Source organism: Meriones unguiculatus, chromosome 3, assembly GCF_030254825.1.
Source record: "Meriones unguiculatus strain TT.TT164.6M chromosome 3, Bangor_MerUng_6.1, whole genome shotgun sequence".
Classification (NCBI taxonomy): domain Eukaryota; kingdom Metazoa; phylum Chordata; class Mammalia; order Rodentia; family Muridae; genus Meriones; species Meriones unguiculatus.
Window position 1 is genome coordinate 139137598 of NC_083351.1, and position 19023 is coordinate 139156620.

Here is a 19023-nt window from a genome sequence, read left to right on the forward strand (position 1 = left end):
AATATCTAGCCATCCCTGCCAGGTATAAGAACAGCGACAACAGAAGACAGCCCCCGCCCATGGAGTGCCAAGCAACTGTCTAAACGCAACTCCACGGCCCTGCTTAGGAAGGCCCCAGTTCCCTCACCTGGCCTCTTCTGCCATCTCCTCACTAGCTCACCCCACCATAGCCATCTGTCCACCCAGGTGTGAGCGCATTCCTTCACTCTACCCTGAAGTCTCCCACAGGCTTGAGGCTGGCTCCACAGGAGCATCTGAGCCAACAGCAAGGCAAGACTCAGGCTCCGGGGCCTGAAGTTTATGACACAGCACACACCACCCACATTAGAGACCTGGCTACTGCCCAAGACAAATGAGATGTTTCTGAGAAACAAAGCAATTTGCACAGATCCACCGGAAGCACATGGAATCGGAACTCCTCCTTGTCAGCAGCACCTGCTACCCACAGCAGATCCGAGAAGAACCAGACAACGAGCACACTGACCTGGCCTGGCCCTGGCCATGGTGAGGCCTGCTGCAGCCTAGCTGCAAGGCTGAGTCCCCAGCAGAGGCTTCCAACCCTTCTTCTCTGCAGCTCTTTCTCTCACTCTTCACAAATCAAGCCATGGAAAGTATCCCTTAGCATGCAGCTAAGGATCAAAGGTCAATCATTTCTTCCTAGATAACCACTCAGTGTGCAGTGACTGGAAGTTGACAGATGCTAAAGTCCGAAGCCGGATGAAAACAAAATTCAAAAAAAGATACCTTTTCTGGAATAGCAACATTTTAAAGAAAGTAATACTGGAAACTTTTTTTCCACAAAACCCTCAATACATAATTCCCACATGTACAATAAAATATAGTAAAGCAACTCCCAACTCATGGGGTCAAAAATAACACACACACACACACACACACACACACACATACACACACACACTTGGCAGGAAGAAAAATACTGCTCAGACTGATCACAATGAGCCCTGAACTCATTTGCTCAAACCATGATATTTGCTCAAAACTTAGCACTAGGGCTTTCCAGTCTGAGGAGCAACCTGTCCGGGAGGAACAGGTTCCCAAGAGGAGGGACGGCTGGGCTGTCGCTTGAAGGAACATGCATCTCAAAATGCAATTTTCAATCATCTAAATTATTAAAGAAGTCCAGTAGTGATGGGGGCACACTAACAGAGGTGGCAAAAGCCAGTCAGCATCTTTGACATTTCCAAAAAGCACACCCTAAGTCAATCAGTCTCAGTCTCTCTATATCTCTCTCTCTCTCCCTCTGTCCCCTTTACCTTAACATTGGGGCCTGCCTCCATACTCCAGTCATATAAACACAAACAGCAAAGCACTTGCTGTCAGGACCCTACAGCGTCTAAGAGCATAGTGTCCTCTCTAACTTTCCTCCCAATCACAGTTTGGGAGGAACAAATCGCCTGAAGTGCCTTGGCGGTAAAGCTCATGGTTAGCATGTGCCCAGGCTTTGGGCTCAACCCCTAGCACAATACACAGCAAAACAACAAAACACAGTCACAACCACCGGAGAACAGAGAGCACCATGGCAGTTTTTCCAGGACCTCGGCTCTGCAAAGCCCTCCTGTGTGCCTACTCGGTCTGCAGGTTCTCAGGCACTGCTACATGTGTGATCATTAACCATAGGAGCATTAGGCCTTCCAACCCAACAGCCATCCCTGCAATGACCTTCAGCAGAGCAGGAAGTGATGCTGTCTGTTTTACAGCATCAAACAGCTGTCTCCCTCTGCCTGCCTTCTCACTCACCACACTGCCTTGGCACACTCCGACTTTGTGTCACCAAGGCTGAGCCATTCCTGAGGAGGTTGTGGACAACATCCATCTCTACGCTTCTGAAAAATAGTCCTCTCACTGAGAGCTCCGGGGTAATTCTTGACTCTGTGGACCCTCTCTCTGTGCAAGTCAACTTACATCAGGGGCCTCTCTCAGGCCACAGCTCTGCTGACCCAGGTTCTTCTGTGGCTCTGTGACTCTAACCTACCTCATACTAACCTCAGTGACCACTGGTTGTAGGTTTGCCTGTCATGGTGTTTCACCTCCTCTCTGGACTGTACCTCAGAGTTCAACACTCATCGCCACATTTGCACCCCCAGCCTCGTGTATCCACAGAACTCAGCAGCATAGGAAAGCCCACACCCCTCCGTTCTCACCAGTACCCGTCACACCCATCCTTACACGTCTTCCACACCAGGGATGACATGGTGCCTGATTGCCCTAGGAAACAATGATGCTAAAAGCTTTCTCCTGCCCTTCTTCACCATTACCACATCTTCTCTGAAAAACATCTATCCATGCTTCTACCCAGTCTTAATTGTTTTTGTAAGTCATAAAAGCCCTAACATGTTCTAAATATAGCCCCATACCACACATATGACTTGAAACTGTTTTTGTTTTGTTAGTTTTCTCTCAGTATGTACAGGTGCATGCCCGAGAGTGTCCACTGTCTTTTTCTATCACGCTCACCACTGTTTCTTATTTAAGGCAGGGCCTCTTGTTGAACCAGGATCTTGCATCTCTCAGCGAGGCTGACAGCCAGCATGACCCAGAGTCATGCTGTTTTATCTGCCCCCTCAGTGCTGGGATTACAAGCATGCACAGAACTGCATCTCGCATTTTTTTTTCCTACGTGGGTGCTGGGGTCTAAGCTCTGGTCCTTATGATTGCACAGAAGAAGTTCCTGACCTCTGAGCCGCCTCTCCAGCCCTTTCATTTTCTTGTCCCTGCACTTTGATAAACAGAACTCTTTAATCCTAACGACCGTCACTTCAGTTTCTCTCTTGTCATTTGTGCTTTCCATGTTGTATCTTAAAAGCCACATCCTGTTGAAAATCATTAAATTTATGTTTTCTTCTAGTTTCTTCCAAGTTTCCTATCACTTTTAAAGCTGTAGCTCTCACAGTAGGCTTTTGATTAGTCTTGAATTAACTTTTGTGATATGGTGTGGGGAAGGGCCTCAGTCTCATCCTTCTGCACATGGACAGCCCGTCACCAGAGACACTGTGCCACAGACACTCAGCATTCTTTCCTCTTGGAATTGTTTTCCTAAATTTCCAGAAATCAACCAACCACAGGTGTGTGGATTTATTTCTAGACCCTCGAGTTTATCCTATGTGTCTGCATTTCCAACCTGATGCCCAGGCTGGGTTTGGAAGTAATTTTAAACCGGGAGGGGGAGTTTTCTGTTTTGTTCCCTTTCAGCCTGTTGTGGACATCCTGGCTCCACTGATATGCCTCTTCAGTCATGGGTTAACTGCAAAAGGATTCAGCTGAAGTTTTATAGAGACTGAATCGAATTAGTGGATAAATTTGGCAAGTAGTGAATTTGTTGTTGTTGTTACGAGACAAGGTGTCAATGTGAGGCTCAGCCTGGCCTCAAAGCCAGCCTCTTTCTACCTTCGCCTTCTGCATGCTGGCTCTACAGCATGTGCCATTGTGCCCTGCTAAGCGTACAGAGTTTTTGATGATGCTAGCTATACTGATTTATGAATATGACATGTTTTCACATTTATTTGTTATTTATTTATTTATTTATTTCAATGATGTCTCATAGTTAACAGTGTTCTCTTCGACATCTGCCAAATTTATTTCTATTCTTGTCATGCCACTACATGGAAAAAGCTTGTTATATTATTCATTTAAAGTTTACAAAATACAACTGATCTTTTCACATGTTTTATATCCTATAACCTTGTGATCTTATTCATTTTCTCTCACACTAATGGATTCTTAAGGATTTTCTTTACATAAAATAGTGTCATCTGCACACAAAGATAGTTCTGTCCTTTCCTTTCTAATCTGAAAGTCTCACATTTCACTTTCTTGCATAACTGCCCTGGCTACAACCTCTAGAAAATACCATATTAGCTTTCTAACCTTCATTAGTTTTGAGAGTTTCCAGGTTTACCAAAGAAATGGAACCAGGAAGAAGGACAAACTAAATGATGGACAAATGGTGGATGGGTGGGTGGGTGGGTGGGTGGATGGATGGATGGATCGATGTGTGGATGGAAGGGTGGATCGATGTGTGGATGGAAGGGTGGATGGATGGGTTAGAGGTGAGTTATTTGGGGTTCTGGGTTTTTTGATAACGAAGACTAAGTCCACAGTGGGCCACCTACAGGCTAGAGATACCAAAGGATGTCTGAGCATGGCTCAGGCCAAGTCCAAAGTCCTCAGAACTGAGAAGGCAATGCCAGACCTGTTGGTCCAGTTGGGCAGAAAGCCTGAGAACTTTCAGGGCTATGGTGTGAGACAGGAGTCCAAAGTCTCTAGAATTCTTGGTAATGTCCAATGACTGAAAATAAGGATACTCCAGCTCTAGGAGAAAGACACAATCAACATCTTCTTGGTCTTTTCCATATATCTGACGTGCTGGCTGACTGGGTGGTGTTCGCACGTGGCGAGCAGATCTTCCCCATGCATTCTACTGACTCACAATCTCCTCCCCAAATGCCCTACACACACACACACACACACACACACACACACACACACACACAGCTTGACCAGTTCTTTAGCGCTGTAGTCCCTTTCATCTAGTCAAGCCCACATATTTAAATTAACCAGCACAAATACTAAAGGGCAGTGGTGGGGTGAGCATCCTCTTCTCATCTCTGACATCAGAAGAAAGCTTTCTGCCCATTCCGAACGGGCTTGCACAGATGTCCTTTTCAGGTGACAGCCTGACTTCCTGAGTGTCGTTGAACACAAGAAAGCATGGGACTCAATCAGTGACTTCCCCGAACCTTTGCTCCCTTTCCCCCACACCCTCTGCCTACCTTCAGCTTAGCTTACCATTGCTCACATGCATTAAGTCTGTACTGCAAGTCATCCCATCTCTCCACCTTCAACCTGAGCCAGAGGGTTCAGCTATTTTCACTGTATGAACAGATCTGATGGCATCTGTATACAATGTAGTCCTGCCAGCATTCATAATTTCCGTCCTTGTAACAACCGCTCCTATGAGGCCGATATACAAGGAGACAGAGGCTACATGCCCTTCTACCATGAGGAAGATACAAACGGTCAGATTCAGTATGAAAGGCAGGCCACCCAGCTCTAGGGAATCATTCTATTAAGCCTTTGTGTCTTAGTGATTCCTTTTGTCCCATGTAGTATTCACACTCTGCATATAAGCACTGCCAATCCCGTCGATAGCTGCATCCTTGGTGTCTGCACCACTGTGGCTGATGTTCAGAAGATACCTGATTCCCAAGTGGAATGCTGCTCACAAGCCACAGTTTGCACAGGATCAAGGCCAGCACTGCTGACTACACACAGCCATGGAGACTTGTAAGGTCCATCAGTTCTTAGACCAGTTAGTTGATGCAACCTTTCCCAGTCACTTGACCGCACCACCATGCCCACTGCGTCAACAGCCTGGAAGCTGCGCTCCAGGAAACGCTCGGAGAAATATTGTCCCGAGGTAGGCTCATAACAGTCCCCCGCAGTAAGCCTCTGCCTCCCTTTCTGTGCCAGCTCTGTTCCTTTATAAAAAGTCTAAAGTAAGGTGAGCAAGGTAAAATGTGCCCGTAATCCTAGCACTCAAGACACTGAGGCAGGAGAATCATGAGCCTGGGCTATAAGTTTGTCTAAAAACCCAAAAAGTTTAAGTTAGAGCCGGTCAGAGCTCTTTCAGGACCACGATTCAGTTCAGGAAGAAACGTTCACATTTCCTTTAACCTCCCTGTCCTGCCAGTCCCTATCACAGGACGGCTGAGAACTCCACGTCCCTATAAGCTGGGAACACATGCTCATCCCAGGAACAGCTTACACTTCTCAGGGCTCTGTTCGGCTGTGTGTTAGGTAGACAGGACCACCCTTCACTGCGTGCCTTCACCTGCACTCAGAAAACAGGCTAGCACTGTGCTCTGCTGTCTCCAAAATGTGTGTGCCCTCCACAAAGACTCACCTTACCAGTTAAACCACGCCTTCAGATGCAGACACCCTCCTCATCGCCTCTTCAGCTTTCCAGACTTCCAAGTTATCTGGCTGAACTCTCTGGGAAGGAGGGAGAGAGAAGGCAAGCTCTTACTTTGAGGTCTGAGAAAGACAACAACTAATGATACAGCATACCACCCCATGCCCAACCCTTGACGGCAGTGACAGGCGTAGAAGCGGAACACCTCGCTCCCTAGACTTTCTCACAAACACAGAGAGTTGTGGAAGCCAGAGGGCAGAAGGCCTCCTCTGGGAGTTAGATTCCACCTCCAGGAGGCATTGGCAATGCTGGATCCCTTAGAGAAAGAGGTGCTGGGTACTCAGAGGCAAGAGCAGACACCCAGAGGGAACTGTCTCTGAACACTGGGTCCAGGGTGGGACCATCTTGAAAGCTTACTTTTCTTGAAAGCTGGGGATTATGGGACCAGTGTGCCTGCCCTCGAAGGTGCTGGAGGAGAATGCTCATCAACAAATAGGCCTCCATGTATCTTGTGTAGCAAGGTGTTGTGTTCAATGAGGGACGGCCGGACTGGGAGAACCATGGCTCAGCCGGACTGGGAGAACCATGGCTCACATTGGAAATGGGTGAGTGCCTGTGAGGCACTCTGCTGGCCCAGCAGTGGGAGGTGCTGACACAGCAAGGCTCCTGCCCCAAGATGCAGAGAAAAGCAAAGCTCCATGACGGTGAGTAGTGTCTGGGGCAATCTTTTGTACAGGCTGCCGAGCTATTTCCACCCATTTCCTGACAAGCTTCTTCATCACTTCCTTTATCAGCCTGTTAGACTGTTAGGGAGGAGCTCACTTGAGTGCCAAGTGTCCTGCAGTGGGCAGCAGGCTAAAGATGCCCCATCCGTGTGGAGGACAGGACTGGTTCCAACCTGTGGCAGAAGCGTGATCTAGCTGGCTTCCAGAGAATGGGGCTCATTTCCAGACCCAGAAGCAGATACAACACATGAAGGAGCCACCTTTCCTGGGTAAAGGGGTGGCGGTCCATGTGACCTTTCCACAAGGCAAAATGAACCACATGGTGAAATTCAGACAGCCATTGACTCATTACCTGAAACCACAAAGACAGCTGTGGTGCATAAAAACCCCAGGGTCAAACAGACCATCATCTGTTTGTGTACATAAAAAAAATCATGTTCTTTCTTTCCCCACAAATCTGTGTATTACTAAAATGCTTTGGAGGCCTTATAAAGTGAGCTAGGCCAATTAGAGATTGCCTTTCCCCCTAGGGCTCCTCTCCTGTACCCTAAACTATGGAGGAATGTGGCTCCTTCAGAAGAGGAGAAATACCAAAGATGGGAAAGACCAAGAGAGCCATAAAAACGAAGGGAAAGGAAAGAAACAAGCCACAGGCAGGAGATAGGGCTTCTCCTCTCTGCCCAGGTGGCAAGTCTGCATCTGGCCACCTACCTCCAGAGAGAACAAGGGCCTCTAAACTTGATGTGTACAAGACACTGTGAGCTACAGAAATGTAGGCCGAGGTAGAAGGAATTCCTCAGTGGAGATCGGTAGCCCAAGTACCAGGAAGGACTCCGAAAGCTGACAAGCCACTCTCCTAGGAATGCAGTTTGCTCAAAGGCAAAAGGCAGATGTGACCCTAGACAAAGAAGTCTCCTCAGCACCTGTGGCACCTTCACAGGGCAGTGTGTGGTGGGGGACCAGCTCACTGAGGTCAGGATAATGTGAGAGAAAGAAAAACCAATTTAAGTTTAGTGACAGGTTGAAACTAAAAAGTCTAGTCAAACTGAAGTGGGAGAAAAAAGTGTGGAAGAACAAAACCAAACAAAAATGGAACACTGAGGAGTGAATTCCCAATGCGGTTTACAAAAAGGAAGGAGGCGTCCGAGGAGCTAGCTGAGGTTAAGGGCACTTGCTGTCCTTGCAGAAGACTGGGATTCCTTTCCCAGCACCTTGTCAGGTGGCTCATAAGCACCCATAACTCCAGTTCCAGGGGATCTGACACCTTGAGCTCTGGGGGTGCTAGGCACACCAGAAGGATACATGTAGGCACTCATAATAAAAAAAGAAAATGAGAAGACACAGAGTTGAACGTTGGGGCCAAGTGGAAGCTCTTGCCTGCCTCTCTGGGTATTCCTCCCACTTTCCCATGGTCTCAGTCTGTGCAAAAGTCCTGACCTGACTTAGAGGCCCTTCCTACACTAAGCACAGCTGGAGGGAAGGGAGGCCTAACTTGTTGGGTTGACAGAGGCAGTTGCTCATAGCGTACAGATGCTTCCAGTGTGTTGTTCATGCACTTCTCAATTACCCCAGGGGTAGCTACCTCTCACGAGCAGGGTCTGGGACCCTTTAGTCATAAATGGTCCCTGTTCTAGAGATGAGCAAGGTCCCCTGTTTTGGGACCTAGTTTCTAAACTCTGGGTATTTCTCAATCTCCTCACAGGATGCCTGGAAGCAGGGAGAGCAGGTTCTTAGAAAGTTTCATAGAGCCTCAGGCATTTCCTTCAGATGCCTTTCAATTTTCTTCCCAAGGAGACTTTCCCAGACTGCCTTGCTTCCTGCTCAGGGACCTCTCTCCTGATTCATATATTGATCAGTCAATGAACAGGACAGGGGCAGCCGGGCCATTCTCAGGAGATTGGTTCCATGTTGCCTGTGGACAGCCAAATGCCCAGATGCTCAAGTTCCTTAGCAGAGCCATGGAATATTTAAGTAACCTACCCAAGGCCTCCACAGAGCTGCCCATCATTTCCAGATGACCTGTGATCGCTAACAAGCCATGGAAATCACTGTTGCACTGCACAGCTTTCAGAACAACACTGAGGAGTCAGTGTGTGTTCAATACAGGGGTTTTCTCGTTCTAAACATGCCTGGTCTGCACAGGCTGAGGAATCTGTGGGCTCAGGAGGCTGACCTTTAATCTCAGCCTTAGGGTGGCCTCAGCCACAGCGACAACGACCATCACCAGAACTACAGAATAATCATCAATCAACAACTGACTGTGTCCAAAAATTAAATGCCTCCTGTAGAAAACTGTCAAAACAGTATCAGTCAATCAATCAATGACTCCAAGTGGAAAATAAACCAAAAGGAAACAACTTCCTCTGAAGGGCCTCCATCGGTAGGAACTGTAGAGGTCACCATTGCCTACCAGTGAACGGGAATGGTCCAGCTCCTCGCACACACACTTAAAAGACTGGCACTTTTAACTTCTCATCCTGTTAGCACTAAATCTAGACCCGAACCAGTCGAAAGAAAACCATTACGAAGAAACTAGCTTGTCAGTGAAAGAGACTAGCCTAGAAGCAAAATGCAGTAACAAACAAAAAGGTGCTACACAGAGACAGCCGGCAGAGGCAAGGTGGAGGAGAGGCTCCCGTCAAAACTCTTCAGGCCTAGCGCAATCCCTTTAGAAAGCAGAAAGGACAGTTCTCGTGGCACACTGGGGTTTCTGTGCTCCTTCTTGACGTGTATGTGTGTGAGGGGGGGCATGTGTGTGTGTGTGTGTGTGTGTGTGTGTGTGTGTGTTATTGGTCAGACAGACATATGTGTGTGTGTTATTGGTTATTGTGTTATGACCCAAGACTCACAATATGAACATTAGAACAATATCCATAGCACAGTGGATGTTTTCATAAATTCTGGATTATTAGTTAGGTAACTGTTGGTGGCTTTCACTAAGTACATATTAAAGTTGGCTCTTCATCAACAGTCCTCATCTTTCACATGCGTCTGCTCCTCTAAAGCAGCCTGCATGTTTTGATAAACCAGATTCTTCTCTGATATCGTATGTCTCCAATGCTTCACGGGCATTGGTCTAGTGCCCAGTGGACACTGACAGGGAACCGGGGACGGCCACTGGTCACAAGGTACACACGGTCAAAATAGCAACTGACACAGAAGACATGCAAAGCAGAGGGAGCCAAAATAAGTACACAGTCCTCTCAGCAAGGCCAGAACTGCCAGAACTCTAGCACACCTCTGTCCTTGGGGGCAGGCAGCTTTATGCACGGCAAGCTCCCCACTTAGTGAGCATTAGCTAGTACTGTTACATATGTGCATACACATGTACACTTGCATATACCGGCACATGCACACATACAAACACATATGCACACACTTTTTCTAAAGCTTTTGGTAGAGCTTGAACGGAAAGCTCCGTAATAGAGTGTTTCAGGTACATACAAAGTGCTGGGTTCAACCCTCAGCACTACAAACAAACAAAAAAATATGGTGACATCTACTCTCTACCTTTAAATGAATAAATGAGAGGTTTGAAGAAAATCTCTTCTTGACACAAGACAGGCCTGTGCTTGTGAAAATGCACTTATATTACCTATAGCATCAGAATATAAAATCCAACCTCATAATTTAAAAATTAGGATTATAACAATAATGGTCACAATTATAATTGAACACACATAGTTTCTATTACAGATGATGGTGAACAAACAGAATACAACACTTCATCTCAGCAGACGCCTCACACAACATCACACCTCACTCCAAGGACCTGGGCACATCTGTGAGCATGTGAGAAAGTGTTACAGACAGTCTGGACCGTCTCTGCATTAGCCAGCACAGCAGGGGGCGGGGGGACTGTTCCACAGTGGAAGGCTTCGGAGTGAGAGTGACATGTGTTTTGAGTTGTCCTGACCCTTCTCTGGATTCCTGAGACCAGTGAGACCCGCTCACAGCCTCGATCCTGGGGAAGGCAAGGGTTTTCCTCTCCTAGATTTGAGTGCGCATGTTTTCACAAAAATAAGATTACAGCTGCCAGATTCTAGTTTTTGCTTCCTAGGCAAACAAACAGCACATTTAAAAGCTTGCTGCTCTGCACACTGGTTTTGATACAAAAATACACACTAAGGGCTTGTGATGATTAGCTACACAAGCTAGAGCCATCTGCAAAGAGGGATGCTTTGCAGAGGGCCTGCCTTTACCAGACAGCCTGTAGCCGAGCCACAGAGGCACTTCTTGATCGATATGGCTAGTGCCACATCCCTGGGCATGTGGTCTTGGGCTGTATATTGAAATAAGCTGAGCAAGCCATTAAGAGCAAGCCAGTCAGCAGCACTGCCCCTCTGCTTCAGCTCCGGCCTCCAGGTTCTTCCTGACTTCCCTTCATGATAGACGGAAACCTGTGAGGTGAAGCAAACCCTTTCTTCCCCAAGTTGTTTTCGGTTCATGTTTAAAACAGGAATAGAAAACCAAATTAGGACAGGCTTGGGTTCCCTGTGCATACCCAGCCCACATACTTTCAGAGAGTACAGTAGGGAGGTGAAGGACACGGGCCGAGTCCGGATAACCTTCACCTTTTCTCTCCCCGCATCTAAGGAAGACCCCTTGTTACCATCTTACCAAGGTAAGTCTTAAGAGCTTCCCATATGAGCAGCCACATGTGCCAGAGGATGAACTTTTAATAGCATGTAGAATGCCAGGAGCCTACAGTGAATTCTCTAACTCTCTAAGTCACAATCTATAGCCCACAGACCAACATTTAGCACCACCCAAATTCTTTGTTCCCATTGAGGGATCTCTGAAACCAAGAGTGAAGCCAGGCTGCATCCAAGAGTACAACCAGTGTGTACTCATGGACAGAACCAGTACAGTCCAATTCCTGGTGGGTGGGTGGCCACGGATGGATCCTGTGAATCCCACTCATGGCCTCTGTGTATGCTCACTGGTCCCTAAGATCAAGCCGAAGCTCAAGCCCAATGACAAGGACTCCAAATGCAAAGCCAAGTTGACTGGCTTCCTTCCAAATAAGGCCAGCTTTGTTTGCTAACAAATGGTCAGGACACTAGTTTCTTAGTGATGAGGACCAGTAGGTGTCCAAACTGCAGATAGTGTCAAATTCTGACAACCTAGACACCTACTAAGTAACCAACAGGAGGGAAATTTATACTATCTGGGTATGCTAGGCAAAGGATGATTCGCATTCATACAGCATACAATTTAAAATATCACTTACTTCTGGAAATGCCTATTTCATATTTCTGGGTCACACTGGCTGTGTGTTCCTTTAACCATAAAAAGTGAAAACTGCTTTTTGAGGAGATGTCAAGGATAAAGGGAAATGGTGCTAAAAGAAACAATTTTTGGGTGGAAATAGCAATAAAAAAGAAAAAAAAATCTTGTGTCAAAAGTTCCAACCAGAGAGTGTAGGGGCAAGAAGATCTTGAATTGGAGGCCAGTCTGGGCTAGTCAGTGTGAGAGCTGGTCAAACAAGCAACACAGAAAAGAAGAAACAAAAACACCCCAAACTTCTAGCTCTAATGTATTAGTCCAGATCGAAACCCAACCCTTCAAATGGAGAAAAGCAGATGAGAGAGAAGGACAGGGCATCTCAGAACCCAGAGTACCCAAAGAATTCCTACACCTGCACCTAAGAAATAAGTAAGCGGCATCAAAGACATGATGCCTTTAAAAACATGTGACCTGAGTCAACAGATGGAAATATAAACAGACTCTTCTGAAGGTGCTGGCCACTAGAGGCTAGCCCAGGACTATCAAACCTATTTCTTGTCGAATGAACAGGAACCATTCCTCTTTTGAACTGGTCTCTACCCTTGGTCTCAAAGGGCAGTGAAGGAAGCGAACAGGTGTCCAGCTCCCACACTGCAGTGTGACAACAAGAAAAACAGGTTCTTAGGTGCTCAGGGCACTGCTGGAGACAGTGACCACAGCAGCTGCTCTCAAAGCCGCATTGGTGTTAACAACCAGTCCTCGCTCCAGCCGTCAAAGCCCCTTTCTGTTGATGAGGGAGCGGAGGCACAGGTTTAAGCCGGAAGGAGGATGAGGGACCTGTAAGCAGACAGATACCCATGTTTGGATTATGTGGCAGTCACATAATTATATACGTTTACAACACAGCAGCACACTAAAAGGGGGAGAATTGTACTATATTTAAATTATGCAGCAAGGAATCTGAATGAAAAGCAGCTCAGCAAGAACACCAAGATGATTGTCTACAAGATCCGACAACCATGAAGCCCATTTGTTTTGAAGAGCGATGCTTCCATTTTCCTGACTCTCTATTTACAGGAAGATTACCGGTAGGGATGACCACAGCCGTAGGAAATGAAAGCGCCTTCACCCTAGGACATTTCCTGAATACCTAGGAATGTAGACAGCCTGGGGCTCTTGCGTGTAGTCCCTCTTAGTCTTAGTTCTGCCCTCTACAAATGTTAATTGAGCAATTCCAGAACAAATTTCTTGGGTTACACGCCATTCTGAGCCATGTGAGAAAATTCCACCCAGTCCAGCACTCCCTCATCCAGACTGTCTACGTTTGGCGTAGCCACCTCAGCAAAGAAAATGTCAGGGCATCCCCAGTTCTTGTGCTCAAGCAACCCTCATTTTACTTAATCGTGGTCCCACCTACAGCAGTATCAACACTGGTAATAGGGGAAGAAGTGAAGCAAGAAGCTAAAAAAAAATGCTTCCTTTAAGTGAGAGCACAAAAGCACAACAGGATAACAAGAAAACCACATTCTTTTTTTTTTTTTTTTTTTTTACGTAAATTAACCCATTTATTGCAGACTAGGCAAGTCTAAACAGCAGTGCATCTACTGGTCCTTCAGTTCCTTGAGTCTTCTGATGGCGGACTTCACTGTGACGGCAGAAGTAGTGTTGTAGGTCCAAGCCCCACCAGCCACTGTTTTCATGCAGGATCCACAGTGCCAGATGCCAACGGCTCGTCTCTTCATCTTGGTCTTGCCACAGAAGGAGCAAGTGTACTTGGCATGCTGGCTGATTTCAATCTTCTTCACCATCTTCCGGAGGGAGGCGCCATAGCGGGTCCCGTATTTCCCAACGATCCCAACCTTCTTGGTGCGTTTAGCCATGTTACCGGAACCGAAGAGCGAAAACCACATTCTAACAAGTAACAGAATGTTGTTATAACTGGTTTATTGTGTTACTAGTTACTCACTGCACAGAATTATACGCTGAACACATCATAAGCATAGGGGAAAAACTGTTTGTATAGGGTTTGCTAATAGCCATGGTTCGATGACACAGCCATGGTTTCAGATACGCCGCAGGACACCGTGGCTAACCTCATGGCTAAGTGGGAACAACTGTATTACGATAGATGAGCATGAGTCTTTCTCCTTATGCTTATATGTGCCAGGTGATCCCGGGGGAAGGATGAGCAGTGAGAAGCGAGCATACAACAGCACCGTCCGCACTGGCCGTCACTGTGGACCTGCTGATTCACATCTTCCGGTGTTGCCACACGTACTGAGCTAAGCTGCAAATCAATGAAAAGTTGCTCCTGAAGACTTCACCAAGAAGTAAAACAAGATAATTCGTGGCTGTGGATTGGCAAGCCTTGAGTGATATAGAAAACAGCTTTTTGACGAAAACTCACAGCACTGTTGAAAAACTTAACTGCAATATAATTTAGTTTGGAGACTCAGACGCCAATGTCAATCCTGCTTTTAATTCAACACTCAACAGTGCTGATGGTCCATGTGCACCCAGTAACACAGAGCCAATGATCGCCCTCGTCACCAAGGACACATTCTGAAAGTAACCAGGACGAAGAGGCAAATACATGAACGGCCAAAGAACCAACCGCTCCACACGCACAGCACACGTGTAAAAAAAGCACAAGGAAAAGTCACGGTAGGTGTGAAGAGCTTCTGTTTTAGATTTCATCATGCTCAGGTGTGTTTGAGAAAGGAACACTGGAGTGGAGGCTTGGGGGAGTTCAGAGAAAGGCCTGCAGGTATCAGTGATGAGCACATTCTGGTGAGGAAGGATCAAGGCCCAACTCCTAGCTCTTGAGATGAGAGTGGGAGATGGATGTTCAAGAGACAAGCAGTGTGGTCAGTCTGGCTGGAAAAAGAGTGAAAAAGAATGAAAACTCAAGTAACCAGTAAGACAGGGTAGATGGAAAGAGCTGAGGGCAAATACCACTCACGGATTTGTAACTGTAAGGACAGAAGTTTATTAGTTTTAAAAAGTCAAGCTAGTTACTCCAAAGAAAATAGACTTTGAGAACAAGTAGGGAGGTGGGCCAAAGGAAGTGGGAGTTTGACAGTAGGATAGTACACTTATGATGGGGTCCAGAGAATTGGTTACTTTGACTCAAACAGCATGACATTTAAGACTCTTAAAAGTTTTACAGCGGAAGTTAGTTGACTTAGGACCAGTGTTGATATTAATCTGCTCTTGCAATGCTATCTCCACTGGCTAGGCTTTGGCTACACACTGTAAACAGATTCTGGGTGCTGCAGGGATTGGGTCGGTTGGTGAAATGTTTACCTCACAAGCTTGAGGACCTGAGTTCAGATCCCAAGTAGCTACTGAAAGAGCTGAGCATGTCAGCACGCACCTGCAAATCCCAGCACCAGGGAGGCAGAGACAGGAGGAACACTGGACTTGATGGCCAACAGTTAGTTAGCCGTAGGCTCAGTGAGAAGACCCATCTCAAAATAAGGTGGAGATTGAAAAAGACACCTGATGTTGACCATTTGGCCTCGGTATGCCCACACATACATGTACACACACACACACACACACACACACACACACACACACACAAGCATACCTGAGAGGGAAGGGGAGGAAGAGGAAGAGAGAAGCTATGCACTTCCTGTACCTGGCTTGAGTAAGTGTATCCTAAAGGCGCATACATTAAAGGTTTGCTCCCCAGCCTGCAGTGACACTAGGAGGTGATAGAGCCTATTAAGAGGTAGGGCCTAGTGGGTGCTGTTCAGGTCAGTCGCAGTGTGCCTTCAAAGGGGCTTGGGGACCCCAGGATCTTCTTCTCTTCCTTCTGTCTTGAAGCGGTTGTGTCCCATCACATGCTTCAACACTACCACTCCACAGCCCCAAAGCAGTGGGGCCACCGATTCTCCTCAAACTATGAGCCAAGTTAACTCTGTCTAGGTCGAAGTTATCTCTGGTATGTGCCGTAACGATGGAAAGCTAACACCTCATTAGAGCACTTTCCAGAAACACAGAATTCCAGCGAAGCGAGTAAAAGCTTCAAGGCTTTATGAGACAGAGCCAGGGTGTTTCTGAAGACCTCTGATTTAATCCTCAGGGAACCAGGAGCATGTGAACAAGATGATAAGGTGACTTGCCTTTACCATTCTCCCTGCATTAAAAAGCTTTGTCCAACTGATCGATGGTAGCACAAGCCTTTAACTGGGTGGCAGAGAAAGGATGTCTGTGAGTTTGAGTTTGAGGCCAGCCTGGTCTGTAGCCAAGGCTACAAAAACAAAACAAAACAAACCAACTTTGTCCACGGGGGTGGGGGACTCAACTTACAGCCATGTTCACTTGGTCTATGATCCAAAGTCTTTCAGGTAAATACCCATACTAAGGATTAGTCCTTCAGCAGCCTAAAATTCTTACAAGAAAAAATTCTGAGTTTTGTGAAGCTGTAGCTAGCCCTAAACAGGCAAGAAACAATCTACAAATGGCAGCTCCCTCAAGAGAGTGAGACGCAGTGGCTGGTGAGCCAGCGAGGCTCAGGCTGCACGGGACAGGACACGGTACGTGTCCCCATGCATTACAGCTAAGACAGCATCTTCCTCCAAGATCTGAAACCCAAGACAAGATTTAAACTGTTTTTGCTTAGAATAACTGCAGCCTTCTACCAGAGTATCTTCCAGGAAGCTCTCAACTCTCACACTTCCATCTTTTCCTCCCTTTCACCTTTAAGGCAACAGCCCAGAGCCTGCTGGGAAGCCAAATCAAATACACCACACAGTGCCAGGCCCAAGGTCTCCAGAGAACACACGCTTCACTTTTCATCTGTTCCTAGAGAAGATGGTTCAGGCCACTCATCTGACACATCATCCACTTCTCCTTTCTTACGTTTTACTCAAAAAAAAAAAAAAGTTTTCCAAAGTCATTAACTTCTCCATTATCAACCAAGAAAGAGACACCTGTGGTCGCATAAGGCTAGCAGGTGACTCAGACCTCTGCATGTCTCCCTGGGGTGACATTCTGGAAGTCCTTTAATGTCCGGCCATACCACAGATTTTAGAATGTGCCCCTGGAAAGACCCATCCTTTCAAAACTGTACTGTTTTGCTCTGAATAATTACTCAGACCTTTGAGTGCAGTGACTTTTCCCACAGACTCTGCTATTAAAGACAGATTTTCCTGGCTTACTGCTCTAAGATGTCAAAATACATTCTTCTTCCTAATCTGCACTTGGGACTTCCTTCCACACACCCTTCCTTTTATGCTAACCAGCTGCTCCTGGCTTCTTCCTTGCTCCAGGCTTCCCACAGGTCACCCCTCAGCCAGCCACCACAATCCTTCTTCGCAACAACTCCAAACCAAACATCTCCATTCTTACTTTTCAAAACCCTTAGCGTTAAACACACACACACACACACACACACACACACACACTCACTCCCTCAATGTCAAGCCCTCAGCTGAGACCAGACCGGATTAGTGTGGTTTTTTTCTCCTTGGATTCCTGTGCTATAGTGACCTAACGAGGGATTAGATCTGGAATCTCAGAGGCCTGTTAAATATTAACCATGATGTGAAATGCTGGAGAACTGGGTCACTCTGAGTCTCAATTATGACTCCATAGTGCCATCATTTCCTTGTGTGGTTCAAAAAGACTCTCAGAAACTCACACAACGGCCAGGTATCACTGGTTCACCTGATAGGCTACTGAAACCTACACGCTTACTCTGGGGAAGACTCTAAACAATGATACTTATCTTACACTAGCTGTTCTAAAAGAGGATTCAGCAAGCTGCAGCTGCCAGGGCCAGACTCATCTGCCTGCTCTTTTTTGTCAATAAAGTTTTATTGGGACACAATCATGTTTATTCATTTTCCTATTACTTGTTTTGTTTTTCCCCAATGTTACAATGGCAGAACTGGATAAGAATGACAGATAGAGCCAGGCAGTGGTGGCACATGCCTTTAATCCCAGCACTTGGGAGGCAGAGGCAGGAGGATCTCCTATGTGTTCAAGGCCAACCTAGTCTACAGAGCCAGTTCTAGGACAGCCAAGGCCACACAGGGAAACCCTGCTTTGAAAAACAAAACTACAAAAAAGACAGAGCCTTTAAAATGTGAAACATTCACTCTCTGGTTCTTCATGAAAAGGTGTGCTCTAGAGCCTGAAAACCAGTGATACCTAAGCCACAGCATATACAAGCTCATAATCTATAATATTGGGTTACATGAGAGAAAAATTAATGAAAAAAATGACCACGAAGTAGGCCACAGGAACAGGCTCACAAACTCTGACAGGCGTATGAAAAGGGTCCCCTTCTCTATCTATCAACATCCATCCCTCGGTGTCTGAGCACTTGGTCTCTGGGGCCCCTTTCCTAAGCACCATGCTGCCTGGGGAGCTGACAGGGGCTCCTCTCGGAACCAAGGTCATCTAACACCAGCTGTTTCCTGTTTGTCTCACTTGCTCCCTTGTCTGTCTTCCCACCTAGGACGTTCTCTGGGGAAGATAAGCTCTTTCCTTTTGTCTCCTAGGACCAGCTGCGTTCAAATATTTCAGCAAAGATGGGGTCAGAGGATGAGTGGAGGAATAGCTAACACTAGAAACAGACTTGATTCTAGAAGATGCTATGCCAACCACTTCAGGAATATATTAGTAAATAACACCAGAATTTCCCAAACCAAGTTACACACACACACACACACACACACACACACACACACAAAACCAAAAAACAAAACAAAACAAAAAAATACAAAACAAACAAACAAAAAAACCGGACTATTTTGAGGGTATCTTAGATACTAAGAAGTTTTAACGAGGCAGGCATAGTAGCTCACACTGTTAATCCTAGTACTGGATAGTACGGGAGGCAGAGACAGGAAGATTCTGTGAGTTCAAGGCCAATCTAGTCTACACAGGGAGTTTCAGGTCAGTAAGAGCTTTATAGTGAAACCCTCTCTCAAGAAGTAGTAGAGGAGGAAGAGGAGCAAGAGGAAGAGGAGTAAAAGGAAGAAGAGGAAGGGAAAGAAAAAGCATAGCAAAAAGGCAGGCAAAAGGCAGGATACTATGGCAACTACATATAGCTACGGAGAATTTCCAGTGGCAGGAAGTACAGGAAGGGGTCCCTCACCCAAGATGATGAGGATGATTCCA

The 19023-nt window shown here is 46.5% G+C and overlaps 2 protein-coding genes across 8 annotated transcripts in view; both read right to left on the bottom strand.

Moving 5' to 3' along the window:
• Svil (supervillin) overlaps nucleotides 1–19023 on the bottom strand; it is a 185428-nt gene that overhangs the window by 131496 nt on the left and 34909 nt on the right. For 3 of the 7 annotated variants that reach the window (XM_060380646.1, XM_060380649.1, XM_060380648.1), the window contains exon 2: nucleotides 5929–6012. The exons of 1 other annotated variant lie outside the window; for it this stretch is intronic. The gene's annotated coding sequence lies outside the window, so the exon portion shown is untranslated. Of the gene's footprint in view, nucleotides 1–5923; nucleotides 6013–19023 lie in introns of all 7 variants that reach the window. 3 more of the 7 variants (XM_060380643.1, XM_060380645.1, XM_060380644.1) reach the window with 1 other exon arrangement.
• LOC110554706 (large ribosomal subunit protein eL43-like) lies at nucleotides 13439–13808 on the bottom strand. The gene has a single exon (XM_021647513.2). It carries the CDS (start codon nucleotides 13794–13796, stop codon nucleotides 13488–13490), a length of 309 nt encoding a protein of 102 aa, XP_021503188.1. The 5' UTR covers nucleotides 13797–13808; the 3' UTR covers nucleotides 13439–13487.

What these genes read in the sequence shown, in the direction of transcription:
- LOC110554706 (XM_021647513.2), bottom strand. Translation starts at nt 13,796, where the DNA reads ATGTGGTTTTCGCTCTTCGGTTCCGGTAACATGGCTAAACGCACCAAG.